General features: G+C 29.6%; 1 protein-coding gene across 3 annotated transcripts; it reads right to left on the reverse strand.

The window, feature by feature from the left end:
* Positions 1-2,031: 2,031 nt before the first annotated feature.
* LOC122515309 lies at positions 2,032-3,888 on the reverse strand. Of its 3 annotated transcripts, none has more exons than XM_043632634.1 (5): positions 3,609-3,888; positions 3,103-3,290; positions 2,700-3,033; positions 2,264-2,628; positions 2,032-2,182 (listed from the first exon to the last, which is right to left on the reverse strand). In XM_043632634.1, the coding sequence occupies exons 1-5, from the start codon at positions 3,704-3,706 to the stop codon at positions 2,115-2,117; spliced, it is 1,053 nt and encodes a 350-aa protein (XP_043488569.1). In that variant the 5' UTR covers positions 3,707-3,888; the 3' UTR covers positions 2,032-2,114. The 3 variants fall into 3 exon arrangements, with proteins under 3 accessions (XP_043488569.1, XP_043488577.1, XP_043488562.1); XM_043632642.1 differs by having other exon boundaries at positions 2,264-2,500; positions 2,576-2,628; positions 2,700-3,290; XM_043632627.1 differs by having other exon boundaries at positions 2,700-3,290.
* Positions 3,889-14,798: the final 10,910 nt, after the last annotated feature.

Genomic DNA, 14,798 nt, shown 5'->3' on the forward strand with positions numbered 1-14,798 from the left:
TTTTAGACAACAATAGACGCTTGCATCGATTAATTAACAATTATTATAATGCACTAATGCACTAATGCACTCTCTTTATGTTACAGCGGAATTTTATCCTCGAAGTCATCACTGCGCAGAAGCATTAAAATAATTACTTAAAATAGATAAAAATACGAAAATCATAACGTTTTAATCTTAAATTTATCGATTAGATGGATTATTCACTTTATACACATGCGCAACGATAGGAAAGTCACATAAACAACTTTCAATAAAAGTATTTTCATAGAGGACAACGTCTCATTTCAACGGTGGATTTCGAAGGGGAGGGTACATAAATTATATATTCCGATCTTTTAGACAACAATAGACGCTTGCATCGATTAATTAACAATTATTATAATGCACTAATGCACTCTCTTTATGTTACAGCGGAATTTTATCCTCGAAGTCATCACTGCGCAGAAGCATTAAAATAATTACTTAAAATAGATAAAAATACGAAAATCATAACGTTTTAATCTTTAATTTAATTAAATAGATTTATTATTCTTTTTATACACATGCTCAACGTTCGGAAGGTCTTGTAAACAACTTTCACCAAAAGAACTTTAACAGAGAACAATGACTCAGATCAACGGCAGATTTCGAAGAGGACAGTGCATACATCATATATTCTAAGCTTTTTAACAACAATAGACGCTTGCATCGGTTAATTAACAATTATTATAATGCACTAATGCACTCTCTTTATGTTACAGCAAAATTTTATCTTCGGAGTCATCACTGCGCAGGAGCATTAAAATAATTACATGAAATAGATAAAAATGCGAAAATCATAACGTTATAATCTTAAATTTATCGATTAGATGGATTATTCACTTTATACACATGCGCAACAATAGGAAAGTCACATAAACAACTTTCAATAAAAGTATTTCCATAGAGGACAACGTCTCATTTCAACGGTGGATTTCGAAGGGGAGGGTACATAGATCATATATTCCGTTCTTTTAGACAACAATAGACATTCCTATCGATTATTTAACAATTATTTTAATATTCTAATACACTCTTCTTATATTTTTGATTGTTTAAACATATATGTACTGGTTTAAACATTACATATTTATTAACATACTTTGAATATAAAATAATTTTAATGTGATATTTTTCTGGATAAAAATTTTATTATCCAAAGTCATCATTGCACAGGGACGTTAAAACAAATGTATATTAGTTTAAACAATTACATAAAAATTGAAGGAATGTTTATATCAAAAAGTTGCAATGATATAAAAGTTCCAAATGATATAATCGAAAGATTACGATAATGTCGAGGATAAAAACTATTTGCGTAGATAAAAATTCCATGTACATTGGTATGCATTTTTCTACACAGTCATATATATATCTTGTTTTACGGCATCATTGCTATCGACTCGAACACTATCGATATCGACTTATAATGATTAATTTTTATTGTTTGGATTAATAAAATATATATTTCGACAATTGTTATGTTCCTACATCCTATTTTTAACTATTCGATATTTTTCTGAATTTTTTGAATTGAATTGAATTTGAATTGAAAAATCGTCTTCATAGTTATTCATATTTAATTGAAATTTTAAAGTTTATGTATATATGTACAATATATTTTTAATAAAAATTTTAATTTAATCATTAAGGAATCTTTACGTTAAACATACGAACTTTCTTTATATACGGCTATTTATTTAAAAAGTGTATGCGTCAGCTCCGTCGCATGACTGAAATTTACTCTTTAAGAATTATTTTCTTTTAGCAGGTACAGAAAAAAAGACTTACTTTACGAAAAGCGATATGGAGATTGCTGGACAAACATTGGCACAAGTGCGCGCTTAGTACAAAAAGAGGGTATTTATTTCTTAGGTATCCTTTTAATTTTTCGAATATTTTGAAAAAAATAACAAAGTTGATAGAGAATATCATCTTACAGTTATTTATTTAATCTTTAACATACAGCTTATAAATATTTCTTTTTTTTTCATTAAAACATATTTAATTGTTTACAAAAATATAACACAATTTGAATAAGGTAATATATATTAGGTTTACTTTGAACAATAATTATACAGACGTTTAGACAATTAATTATTATATGTAAGTATCATAAAGGCTATTTTAGGTTTTATATTGACATTTAACTTCATTAAATCTGAAATAATCATAAGAAGAAATAATTTATTAAATATATATAAGTATTATATATTTTATTTTTATAAATATTTTTACCAACCCTTTAAAGATTCTTCAAAAGCTTCAGAACCAGTAATATCAATTAAAGGAATATGTTTAAAAATTTCTTGAAATATAGGTAATTTAGACACAAAACTAAGCGTTATCCTTTTAGAAAACAAAAAGCCTATTGAATGTCTCTTTAAGGATATATTCTTTCTAAAGGTTTCTAGTTTATTTTTAATCATTTCATCGGAATAAAGATTTTCATCCAATAGTAGAGTCGAGGTTTCCATATCTGTACCCGTTATTAAAATAGTAATACAGTCAGCGGATGTTTCACACATGTGTGGGTTTATTAAAAAATTAGTACCTGATAACCCTTTTACTGCGCCACCCCAAAGAATAGGTTCGTGTTTTGGATACCTGCGTAATATTTAAAATTATAGATTAACTATTATTTGTCAATAAATCATAATAAATATTTAATATATTACCAGTTTTTTAAAGCTCTTGCTAGATTCTTTGCTAGAAATAAACAGTTCTCACGGCATAATAAAATTATACAGCCTTTAAAGAGATTATCACTATTAAAAAAAGATTTGAGTGAAGTTTTTAGTATTTCAGCGTTATTAAAATCTCCGTCAAAGATCTCGTTTCCTTCTTTGTAAAATACTTCATTCTTTTTTGGAAGATATCTAAGAGTCATCGAAGAAATTGTTATGCTGTTATCTGCTGGGAAAAACATGCTCATAAGTTTATGAATTGTTGTACTCGGATAAAAATTCTCTATTAATACCGTGTAACCAGGATTTTCAAGACATGTGCATTCTAAAAAAGAAAAAATGATTCTTAACAACGATATTCTTCGTATCAGTATAAAAATATGCTTAAACTCACGTTTTAAATAGTTTTTTTTGAATCGACCGTTAGTAAAAAAAAAAGTCAAAGAAGGATAAAATGGACAAGATTCTACGAGTTCTTCTTTTTCAGTTCTCCAACCATCAGAAGAGCTGATATTTGTTTGTATTACTTTACAAAAAGGACCTCTCGATTTTCTTTCATTTTTTACAGCTACTGACCAGGATCTGTAATAAGAAAGAGAAAAATTTTCTTTTATATGCAATTCAATCCATAATAACTCCTCCATTGTATTTTGATTCTTATTGCATGCATTGAATTATCGAAGTATTTCATTACAAAGTATGCATATATAAAATTCGTTAAAAAAATAGAGTCGATGGGATCGGTGGGCCTATTCTATCCATTAAAGCTATCCAAAGCTCTCGGGTGAAGGTGTTTCGGCATTCGGGTGGAATGCCTCCAATTATACAATATATCTAGCATCTCATATATATATATATATATATATACATTTATATCATTAATACTTGTTATAAGTTTACCTGCAGACCAAAGACATACAACGAAGATCGTCCCTGTTTAAATATTTCGTAATACAACTCAAGATGTTGTTGTTGAATTTCAGCATGCTTTCTTCCATTATTATCAGTGTGGTAGTAAATATGATATTTCTTAATAAATTATGATTTTCTTATATATACGTCAAAAAAGACCTGTATGATTGTAAGTAAATTAGATTTTAATGAAAAATAAATTATGCTTTCGGAACTATTTAGTATTTGTTCCGTATACATTAATGCCATTATGGATATAAATATTATACTTACGAGAAAGATATTTTTCAAAACAACCGTGAAAATTCCTGTTTAAAGTATTTCGTATAAAACTCTTTCTTTTTGTTGTAGCATACAAAAGAATAAAGCGTTTCTGTTCAACTTATTACTTTCAAAAATTATTTTTCTAACGTAGATAGTTCTTTCTCTTATATTTGATTATCCTATAATTGTAAAAATATCTTAAAGAATAATCTCTATTACAATAAAACTATGTAAGAGAGTAAATTAAAAATTTAAACACCTACAGCTAGGATTTAAAAAATCTCATTAAATCGTAAAAAAAAGCATAGAATACAACAATTAAATACCAAAGTTAGGAACAAATATGATTATGCCAAAAATTAGATCAGTTTTTTGCAAGTTAAAAATTTCATTGATAATACCTCTAATAAACTTTTATTGACTCGACAATTTATTCTACTGAAAGTTATAAAGTAAAATTATCTCATATATAACTGAAACTCTGACGTAGACAACTTATGGACTTGGAGTTGTTTTTCTTATATCGAAGAAACAAAAAATTCAGCAAGAGAAAAATGTAATAAAAATATTTAAAAATAATTCTTTTTCAAATAGATAATTGTACTAAATAAACAAACAAAATATGCGTCATTCTATAGTACAACGTGATATCATTCTATGTTTATCTACAATCTTGATATTAGTAGTTTGTTTTTTAAAATACATAGACTTAATTTACTTTGATTTTAGAAAATGATACATACATATTTGTCCTTGACATGATACTATAGAAAAAATAACGAGGTCATTCGATCACTAAATATATCTTCGTATTTTTTTTCGTACCGGGCACCTTATATGAAAATCGATTCTTAAGAAGTAAACTCAAAAAAGTTATTTTTGAAATAACACACACAATTTGTCCCTTTTAAATGTTCTCCTTGTAGATTGATATACTGTATTATTTAGAACTTTACAGAACTATCAAGAATAAAGTAAACTAAGTATATGAGATTTCATAATTTAGTCGTTATATCAACGATAACATTGTTTGTACTTTTTTTTCAATAATCCCAAGAAACTACCAATGACGCCGAAATAAGGCAAGTTTTCAACAGTAAACACTTAGGCATGTAAATAGGTTTCTTTTTGAAATATCAGTAGAAATTAGTAATTCTGTTAAATTCAAAGAGCAGATACAGGAGAGATCGGCTAGATGGTTGTCGTGATAAGATTCCACGATTTACAAGGGGAAGCCTTTTTCCTTCATCTCGACGCTTCCATCGCACATTGTACAAAGATATAAAAGTTTTGTTTTTTGTAGTTTCATATTAAATATTTGTATATATATATTAAATTTAGCTTGTTATATATAAATATTATAAACTTTACTTAGTTTTAATCTCAATGTTCACATTTTTAAGAATGAAAAGTCATTTTGATTTAAAAGACAACTTCATCAAAAGAACGTGTATCGAGTGTTTTGTAATGTAATTCCGCGTTCGTGTATTCACTGAAGGCGCAAATGTTATTCTCTTATAAACTAGTTTGAAAATTTATTAACAATTGTGAAAAAAGTAGGTATCGTTATGAAAATGAATAAGTTACCCTCGCGTCTACAATGAATCATGATTTTATTTGTTTTATAATAATATCTACAATAAAAATACCACATCGTTTGAAAAACAATTTTCATTACAATTATACAGTAATTTTATATAATAATATAATATTTAGGTTTCCGTTCTAAATAAGATGTAGCGATGAACATACATCTCTCAATGGGAGTGAGAAAATACATTCTTTTTGTTGCAAATTTCACATTCATTTTTTCACTCACAATCGGTATTTCTCGCAATCACCGTCTGCGTAGACACTCGAAACGATATCGGCGTACATAAATGGACTTATTGAATTTTGTCTTGCCTCATTTTTGTCTAATAATCCATTATTCATATTTTTTATAATCCAAGAAAAAGGCCTGGGTCAGATGTCAAAGACATCTTTTTGCTCGTTATTAGGGAAATCCGCGATAGTCGTATCAAATGTCTCGCTTTTTTTTTCTTTTGTCCAGTGATCGCGAAAACGTTTTCCGCTCGCTGAGATTCATAGAAAACTTGGACTGGATAATCCAACCTCGTCATCTCGCATATTAGAACGTAAATATCTCCATTTATCTAAACTTAGCTACACTTACTTAATAGTAGCGTAATATTATCTCTCGTATTAGTTGTCCATAATATATAGAAAATACATGTAACAATTATTTAAGTGACTCACAATCAATCATTTTGTCGCGATATATTATTATATCAATTAGTGTATGTCGCGCTGAATGTATATGTATGCATACGCATAGGTATATGTAGGAGGTGTGTTCATGTTTGCTCTCGTATCGATAATTACATGATATTTTCTTTTTACACTCGTCGTAGATAGGAAAGGAAAAGGATTATTTGCAAGGAGTTTCGCGAGGATGAAAGATTTTGTAGAAACGGGAATATACTTTTCCATCTTTCATGATTATCAATCATCTTTTCTTACTTTTTATAGCAGCTACCTAGGAAAAAATATCGAAAGTATCATACCTTGGGAGATTTTAGTGAGTTTTTTTTCTAACTTATCTCTCCCCGTATCATTTTATGTGTACCGTTTTATTCGAACCTACTTATTTACTTATGTCAATCTTTTTTCTTTTGATTAATTTCTTTTGTTATGTCCTTTTTTGAAACGGTAAAGCTCTCTTTGTGTTTCTCTTTTTCATTTTTTGGGATGACATCGATAGTCTTGTACGACGATTTTCGAAAAATAACATCTTTCTTCCTATGATTTTGCTTTTTGATTCGTTTCACGCATTATCACATGCATAGTATGAATTTTTATTTAATATATATATGTATCTATAAATAAACCTTTTTTCTTTAATTTTTTTTCAACCAATATTGCATTTTTATTTGAATATTCATAATGTATTTTACCCGTCAACTTCATTTTTATCCTGTCTAATAGCACACTTTACGCTCGTTTGATATTACTTATATGGTTGTACAAGAAATAAACCGGAAGACTTACTCTAGATTTAATGTTGCGATGTGGATCGAAGAATCAAGACTTTCTGTGGACAAATTTCTTGATAAAAAACCAACGTGATAGAAATTGCATAAATGATGAAAGACATCGCAGAAATGACTGTTATCATCGTGTACAAGTATTCATTATGTTTGTACAAGTTTGAACTAGAGAAGTTATAACAAATGAAAGAATTTTACAAAAAACTCGATTTAATGTATCGGTTATATTTTCTCATTTATTTTCTTACTTTTCTCAAATAGCATTTTTCTTTAAAAGCATGAAATCAAATTATCGAGGCATTCTGTTATCATGATGAAAATAATATTCCAAAAATTGTTAATTTCTTTGCATTTCTAAAGACTTTATAAGATAGGATACCAAAGAATTTTGTTTGGCAGGACTTGACGAGCATTATCTATTTCAATTAATTATCGCCAATTTATCTTAATTCGCATCGGTAACCGATACATATATTTCTTAAACTGTAGGAAGCAATTATATGTTACAAATAAATATTAGGCTACTCGTAAGTATTTCTCAGGAGTTTCAATATATTTTTGTATCGATATTTAAAATATTTTCATATCTTTTTTGTGTGAACATAGGCCGAATGCGGGTAACTTAAAACGTATGTATAAGCATGTACACATTGTATTTAACTTTTCTATTTACTTCGTATATAAAACGATCGAACACTTTATCATCGAACAAGATTATAATGGATTATTTAGAATAGATAAGACAGAAAATATACATGTATTTATTACAGTTATGAATAGTATTGACAATGAAAAAACAAATTCGGGTATTTCATAAAAATATTACGATATATTCTATAAGGTATAAATTTATGTTTTGCATTAAAGGAATCATTTAAAACTATATTAATATTGTATGTAATTAGCATACAACCCCTCGTAAGACGATAAAGAGTTCGTATCTAGGAAAGCTAACAATAAGATACCCAAAATTTTTCTATGATCTCTGTAAGTCTGAACTCTCTAACTGTGTTATTTAAATGATTTTTCAAAGATTATAATTAATTCTTATTACTGTGGAAGTGCTCAGCGTAGAATGTACTGCCGTGTTGTTATTTTTGAAATAAGAATGTATTTGTCTCTCTCTCTCTCTCTCTCTCTCTGTTTTGATATGTCGCACTCTTTTTTTCGTTTCGTATTTTCCTCGCGCACCACCAATCACATTCTTTTCTTTTCTTTAGCGCTTTTGTTCTTCTTAATACATCTACTACGTATGTATATATTTCTTTCTTTCTCTCTCTCTCTCTCTCTCTCTCTCTCTCTCTCTCTTTCGTAATTTGTAGGATTTAATCAGCGTTGAAGCCTCTGTCACACGTCAAGCCGAGTATTTCATCATTTTTATTTGACTAACTACTTTAAACGAGCATTAAAAGTTACTTTTTAAACGCTTTTGAAAAGATAAATTAAAAGGACAATTTTCGAAATATTTATTATAAATAGACGTTGACACTAGTGGGAACAAAAATATGTTCCATTAAATAAAAAAAATCCTCGCGTTACCGTCGGAGAGAGAACAACCATGCATTGCTGTAACGAGTTTTAGAGATACGGGGCTGGGCTGGACGTACATCGAGCTGAACATTAATTTTACGTTTTTATACATACATACATACATCTTTTTTCTCTCACGATTGAGATGAAAGCGCGAATAACACACGGTTCAACGATTTTCATAATGCAAAAAGAAACACCAACAGCCAACAGTGAGACATTGACATCTTTACAGGTTAAGGAAAATCCTTTTGCCTTCTCCTTACACAAAAATACAGAGGATGACATATATTTTTCTATATACAGTGCACTGATGAAAATTCGGAAGAATTTACAGGAAATTTGGTATATAAGATGTAAGAAAATATTTGTCCAGCCCCTCTTTTTTCGAGAGAATCATTCGAAGGGCTTGCATTGCATATTTTGTTTCTTTTCTTTTCTTTTTTTTGTCTTTTTCTTTTTCATTTCTTTCCTCTTTTATTTTATCGTTAGTAACATCGAGCAACACGAATATACATATACTTTTTGGCGGGTCTCTCAAGCCCTCACATTAATAGAGATTGGAGGATGTATTTTACAAAAATTCTTGGCATCTTGTTTATATGTATAATAATTGGAAAGTAATAACGCGTTTTCCGTTTAACGCGTACGCGACGCTTATGTTGTTCTTCCAAAGGAGTCGAAGCGTATAAAGTGCAATTATTATTGTTTCCTCGTTCACGTCGTTGTTTTTTCTTCCATATTCCTTTTCTTTTCCGTTATCTGTTATTTTGGTGGGGACGTGGTTATATAATAGTGTTACTTAACAGTATATAAATGTTATTAGAAAACACCACCACATTTCAAGAACACACTTTCTCTTTATAAGCGATATGGGAATATTGCCCTGGCAAAGATTTTCTGAAGAAGACAGCGAATGCGTCAGAGTCTCTTCCTCTTAAAATCGTCAAGTCGTTTTTTTCTTTATTCCTTCGTTCTCTTTTTTTTTTTTTCTTTTGATTTGGAACTTCTGCCATGTTTATGGATAATATATGTAGTATTTATACTGCAAACGACTTGTATCTCCTGTTTATACACTGTTCTTATTATCGTTACATCTTAAAAAGTGCCTAACATGTCAAATGTTTCACATTCTAATTCTTTTAATGCATATATACTTTTCTTTAGCGATCGTTGAAGAAATTGGATCGAGAGTCGTCATCAAATCATTGCCTCCTTTCATAAATTCATTCCATTTGACTTTTATCAACTTCTGTATCTCGAGGTTTACAGAATATTCAAAACTAATGTAAGTTGAATAAAAAGTAGCAACCCGAAAATAGTGAACTTACTTGTTTTATATTCTTCTATTTGTGTGTGTTCATTTTCTTCCAATTGAATCATAACATTTCTAAAACGATTGTCAAATTATTATCCTTATACCAATCGTACAACTCTCAAAACCGATCCATCGTTTCCTAAGAGGGTAGCAACAAAAGTTATTTGTATTTTACATTTAAATGTGCACCTTGAATACATTTGCAGGCGAGTAACAAAGGGAAAATAAGTTAGCTTTCTCAACAAAATTTCGCTTAGATCGAAGATAATTTCGGATTTCGTGGAAAGCAAACTTATCTAGTCTCTTTTATTTTATCCACTTATTGTTAGTTCATTTTTAACGAATGCGGGAAGATAGAAATTGTATGTTTTACGTTTTACTTTTGTTTTACTTTTGTTTTATTCATTTACGAATACGACACATATAAAATCCATGTTCTTTTTTATACATGTTATTATTATTATTGCATACTACACGTTTGCCATCGTGGGCCTGCTTTTCTCATTTAAAGAATGTCCTTTATTTGAAATTGTTTAAAAGAGTAGCGAATTTTAATAAGATTCATTTGGAAACGAGGAATTAGGTAGTCTTTGAAAAGCGTCGAAAGCCACTACGAGATTTCATTCTCATTATTTCTTTTTCTCTCCTTTTTCTTTCCTTTTTCTTTCCTTTTCACTTTTCATACATTGGCAACGTTAATTTTCAGAACACAGCGTCATAAAACCGAAGAAACGTGAGCTTTAATTGGATTCATTACGATTACACGGATGAATTTGATTAAACGATCGACGATTTGGCACAATATTTATTGTTAAGCGTTTATTCTGCTTTGTCTCGAGGTCTACGAAGTTGGATAAACATATTTGCAAAATATTATTTTCAAACGAGTTTCATTTGTATTTCCAACTGTATACATTTTTAACGCGTCAGCACAATAAAAGAGATAAAAGAGATCACGCGAAAAGGAAAATTATTGTTAACGATATTGTATGTAAGTTTACAAAATCGAGTGAGAAAGGATACAAACGACAATAATATACTCCCTAATATTCTAGATTTTGTAAGATTTCTATATACTCTCTAACAATAGCTCTGCTTGGAATTAGATAGAGAAAGAGTTTTACGTTCTACGATTTATAAATGAGAAGTGATAAAATTTCGACACTGTTGTTAGCGTTCGGATACCACTTATCGAGCAAAGGGAGCTCGCATTGTAATTTACTATCAAAAGAAAGATACATAACAATATCGAGAATATATGTTATAACTGAAGTAGGGCGCTTTCTTTTCCTATTCTTCGTCTTACAAATTAATACTTTCCATACGCATTCATACCCAGATACTAACACGCATATGTAGGTACGTTTAAGGACTATCTAAACGAGGATTGTCGGTTTAGGGTCTTTTTCATTGAACATCTATGTATTAATGAGACTTTGCATTTTCTTCTTCTTCTCTTTGATTATTCTTCGCTCGTCACGATTATCGATTATATTTGCGAGATATAATTTTTATTCAAACATATACATTCGGGTCTCCCCCTGGATACACGATCATACGCGATTCTCGGATCACGACATATTTACTATCTACCGAGATTCAATATGTACATCAATTCCTTGTCAAAGCAAGCTAATACTTTACAGGATAGAAGAATCTACTTTAAGTGTTGAACAATTTGAGAGGAAACATGAATGAGAAGGTCTACAGCTAGCTTAAATATTTTTTTTTTCTTCAAATAATTAGCTACGTGCTCAAGTTCCTTTTTTATCTGACAATTTTTTCTTTCTTCTTATCTTTCATATTCTTTTCTTCTTTTATAAACATCAAAATTATTTTTCTCATTGAAATGAAAAAGACCCTGTACTATGAGTGGAATCTAAAGTGCTGTGTGGAAGGAATATTTCTAATAATAGTAATGAGTAGAGTAATCATTATTTTTCTTATCTCCAGCATCAAATTCTCTAGCCTTCTTATATCTTCATTTTTTTTCTTCTTTCTAATGCAATACGGGGGAGACTGCGTAAAAATTGTCTTTTCTTTGCCTTTTAATAAAGGCACGTCACAGAGACGACGAAGAAACGGAATTCTTTTCAACAAAACAGATTTACGTTAACAGTATTACGACGTTGTGTTAAGTTTTATTTTTAGCTTTTTTCTCTTTTTATATTTTTTCTTTTCTTTCTTTGAACGAGGCAGTGGAAGTTGAAGAAGGAAGAGGAGAAATCTTCTTTTTTTCTTTTTTTTTTCTTTTTTTTTCGATCGAACGAGTTATTCTTATATGTAGATAAATTTCACAGAGAGACAGGTACACGCGTTGTCACTGTATCAACGCATTTTGGCACATTGTTGTCGTTGTAAAAGATCTGCAAAGCAACGAGAACGTTTATAATTGTTTAAAAAGCGCGAAATATAAGAATGGCCGCATCTAAAGTAAGACCTATATATGAAGAAACTAGAAAGGTGCAACATGACAATTTTAGATCGTAATCAACATGATTCACGATACGCATTCAACTGGTGTATCATTGATTGTTAGAAAAATTAGTATTTTGTACTTTTGTTCTACGTGCCCAAAATCTTTATTATATGTACGTATATTGTATTCGATGAAATAACTAGAATAGTGATTCCGTATTGCTTCGTCGAATCTGAAACGTAACCGCATATGATAATTTTTACCTTTTCACTGAAAATCTTTTTTCAATTTTTATCTGATTTCTATTAAGTTTTTAACATCTCTTTTTTTTTAATTCCCACGTATCGTTTTTCTAAATCTCTTCGATTATCTCTCTCCTACTTTTCTTCTCGATTCTCTCAATCTCTCTAATATCATAGTTAAAAGTCAACGATTAGTTTCCAGAACACAAGGCACTTGGCTTACACATCATATATCTTTTTTTTTTGTTATTCTATCTTTTTTGTATAGCTCAGTGTTGAGATTTTTCGCGAGAGGACGCTCGACCATTACGTCAAACTAAATATATTTTATTTATTTATTTTATGTTACTAGGAAAGAACTAACGTAGTCTTATAAAACGAATCAATGTGTGCGAAGTTGGCCGATCTTGATTCGTTCGTGAGACGATTTATTAAGAGTTCACCAATTGTAATCCAATTCTATTCCGACAATGAGATCAATTAGCTGTCCGCTCTTGCATTGTGCCGAGCGTCTTTAGAAGTATAATGACAATAAAACACACCAGTCACTCGTAATATTCATAGAAGAAAATAGTCGTATATATATATATATATACATATATATATATATATATATATGTATATTTGGACATATCGTCACAAACATACATATACTTAGTATGCAATGTCGTGTATATATATATATATATATATATATATATATATATTATAATCACTTTTCATATACTCAGCATTAATCTTATATATTTACTTTGAAAACGACGGTTAAATCATTCATCACATCTGAATATTAAAATCTTTTTTTCTATCTCTATTTTTTTAACTTTCATACCTTCACATTCATACACGATTTGTTTGATCGTTCTTTTTTTCTCTTTCTCTCTCTCTCTCTCTCTCACCCTCCCTCTCTCTTCCTTTCGCTCCTTTTTTTTTGTATAGTATTTAATGATACATTTAATAATCGTGCTCGCGAGACCAACGAAGTTTCGGTAATCTCTCGATGTCTTCTCTTTCGCATGTCTTTCCTCTTTAGTATTTAATACTCTTTTTTCTTCCACGATATTCATTTTCTTGTGCTTCAAACGGCTTATTTCCTTTTTATGAAGAGCTTCTTCATTTGAGACTCTTAGAATCTACCGAAAAATCCATCAGTCTCTTTCTTGTATTCATCATAGCTTAATTAACGAACAACATCGAAGATTTAATGAGTCTCTTTATCTTCTTGTAAATATACATAAATATGCATATGCACATGTGTATGTATATACATCCTTGTGTATACGTGCTTATATGCTTCTCCATATGTATGTATATATATCGTTTATCTTTCTTCACTTTGACGACTGTCCATGTTTTTATTATATCCATATATTAAATAAAACGGTATATATGTATATGTAATATAATTTATACATAATCGTTTAATTTTATTACGTGTATAAGTATCGCTTGCTATATAATACTGATGCGCAGCCGCTCGTTGCCCTGCTTAAACTGTTGCGTGTTTGATCAGTAGTCGGTATATCAAAATTTTCTTTCGTCTCTTTTTTCTTCTTTTATTCTCTCTGCGTTTTTTTCAACAAAAGGAAATCGAGAGAATCGTTTTCTGAAGCTAATGTAGAAAAGATTTTGCAAGCGGAAAACATTTTACATTTAAACAATCTCTTGTCTTTTTCTTTTTCTTTTTCTTTTTCTTTTTCTCTCGTTCTCTCTTTCTTTGTTTCTATTCGTGAAAGAAACTGCGTTACGTACGCTCTCGTTGCTGAGCTTCACTTTGAAAGGAAAGAAGAATTTGTCTTGGCTTCTTTTATGAGAGCAAAGGATCTTACAATGTCATTGTTCTTTTTTCTTTTTTCTTGTTTCTTGTTTCTTTTTTTATCGTTATTTCTTTAACCGAAGAATCTTTCGATAGACTTCATGTTCGATTAGGCCTTACTTTCGTTTAATTGTAAAAATCGGTATCACGTCACGCTTAAAATTGACTAAACTGTGCTTAAGTATGACGAGAGTCCCCGTTTTCTATACAAAATTAAAACATTCGAATTGATCCAAAAAATGTAATATATTCGACTAATGTTAAAAAATAATATATCAATGCTATGATTGAAATAAATAAAATTGATTGTCACTATTTTTATCAAATAATTCATGTTTTTTTTATATATCTAATTATTCACGTGGACAAAATATCTTGATGTCAAAGTAAAAAATATTAGAAACTTCGAATGTTTCTGTTTAAAAGTCGATCGGGTGTATCTTGCATTATAAGAGTTTCATAGTTAAAACTTAAAGCAGATCTCTCTCTCTCTCTCTCTTTTTAATTTGGTTTGTTCTACCTATCTTTCTCTTTCTTCC

Source organism: Polistes fuscatus, unplaced genomic scaffold (genome assembly GCF_010416935.1).
Source record: "Polistes fuscatus isolate 324 unplaced genomic scaffold, CU_Pfus_HIC Scaffold1, whole genome shotgun sequence".
Taxonomy (NCBI): Eukaryota; Metazoa; Arthropoda; class Insecta; order Hymenoptera; family Vespidae; genus Polistes; species Polistes fuscatus.

Coding starts and splice junctions, on each gene's coding strand:
- LOC122515309 (XM_043632627.1), bottom strand. CDS start 3,706: ATGGAAGAAAGCATGCTGAAATTCAACAACAACATCTTGAGTTGTATT. Junction 3,291..3,608: donor TGTATGTCTTTGGTCTGCAG/GTAAACTTATAA, acceptor TTCTTATTACAG/ATCCTGGTCAGTAGCTGTAA. Junction 2,629..2,699: donor GCAAGAGCTTTAAAAAACTG/GTAATATATTAA, acceptor AATATTACGCAG/GTATCCAAAACACGAACCTA.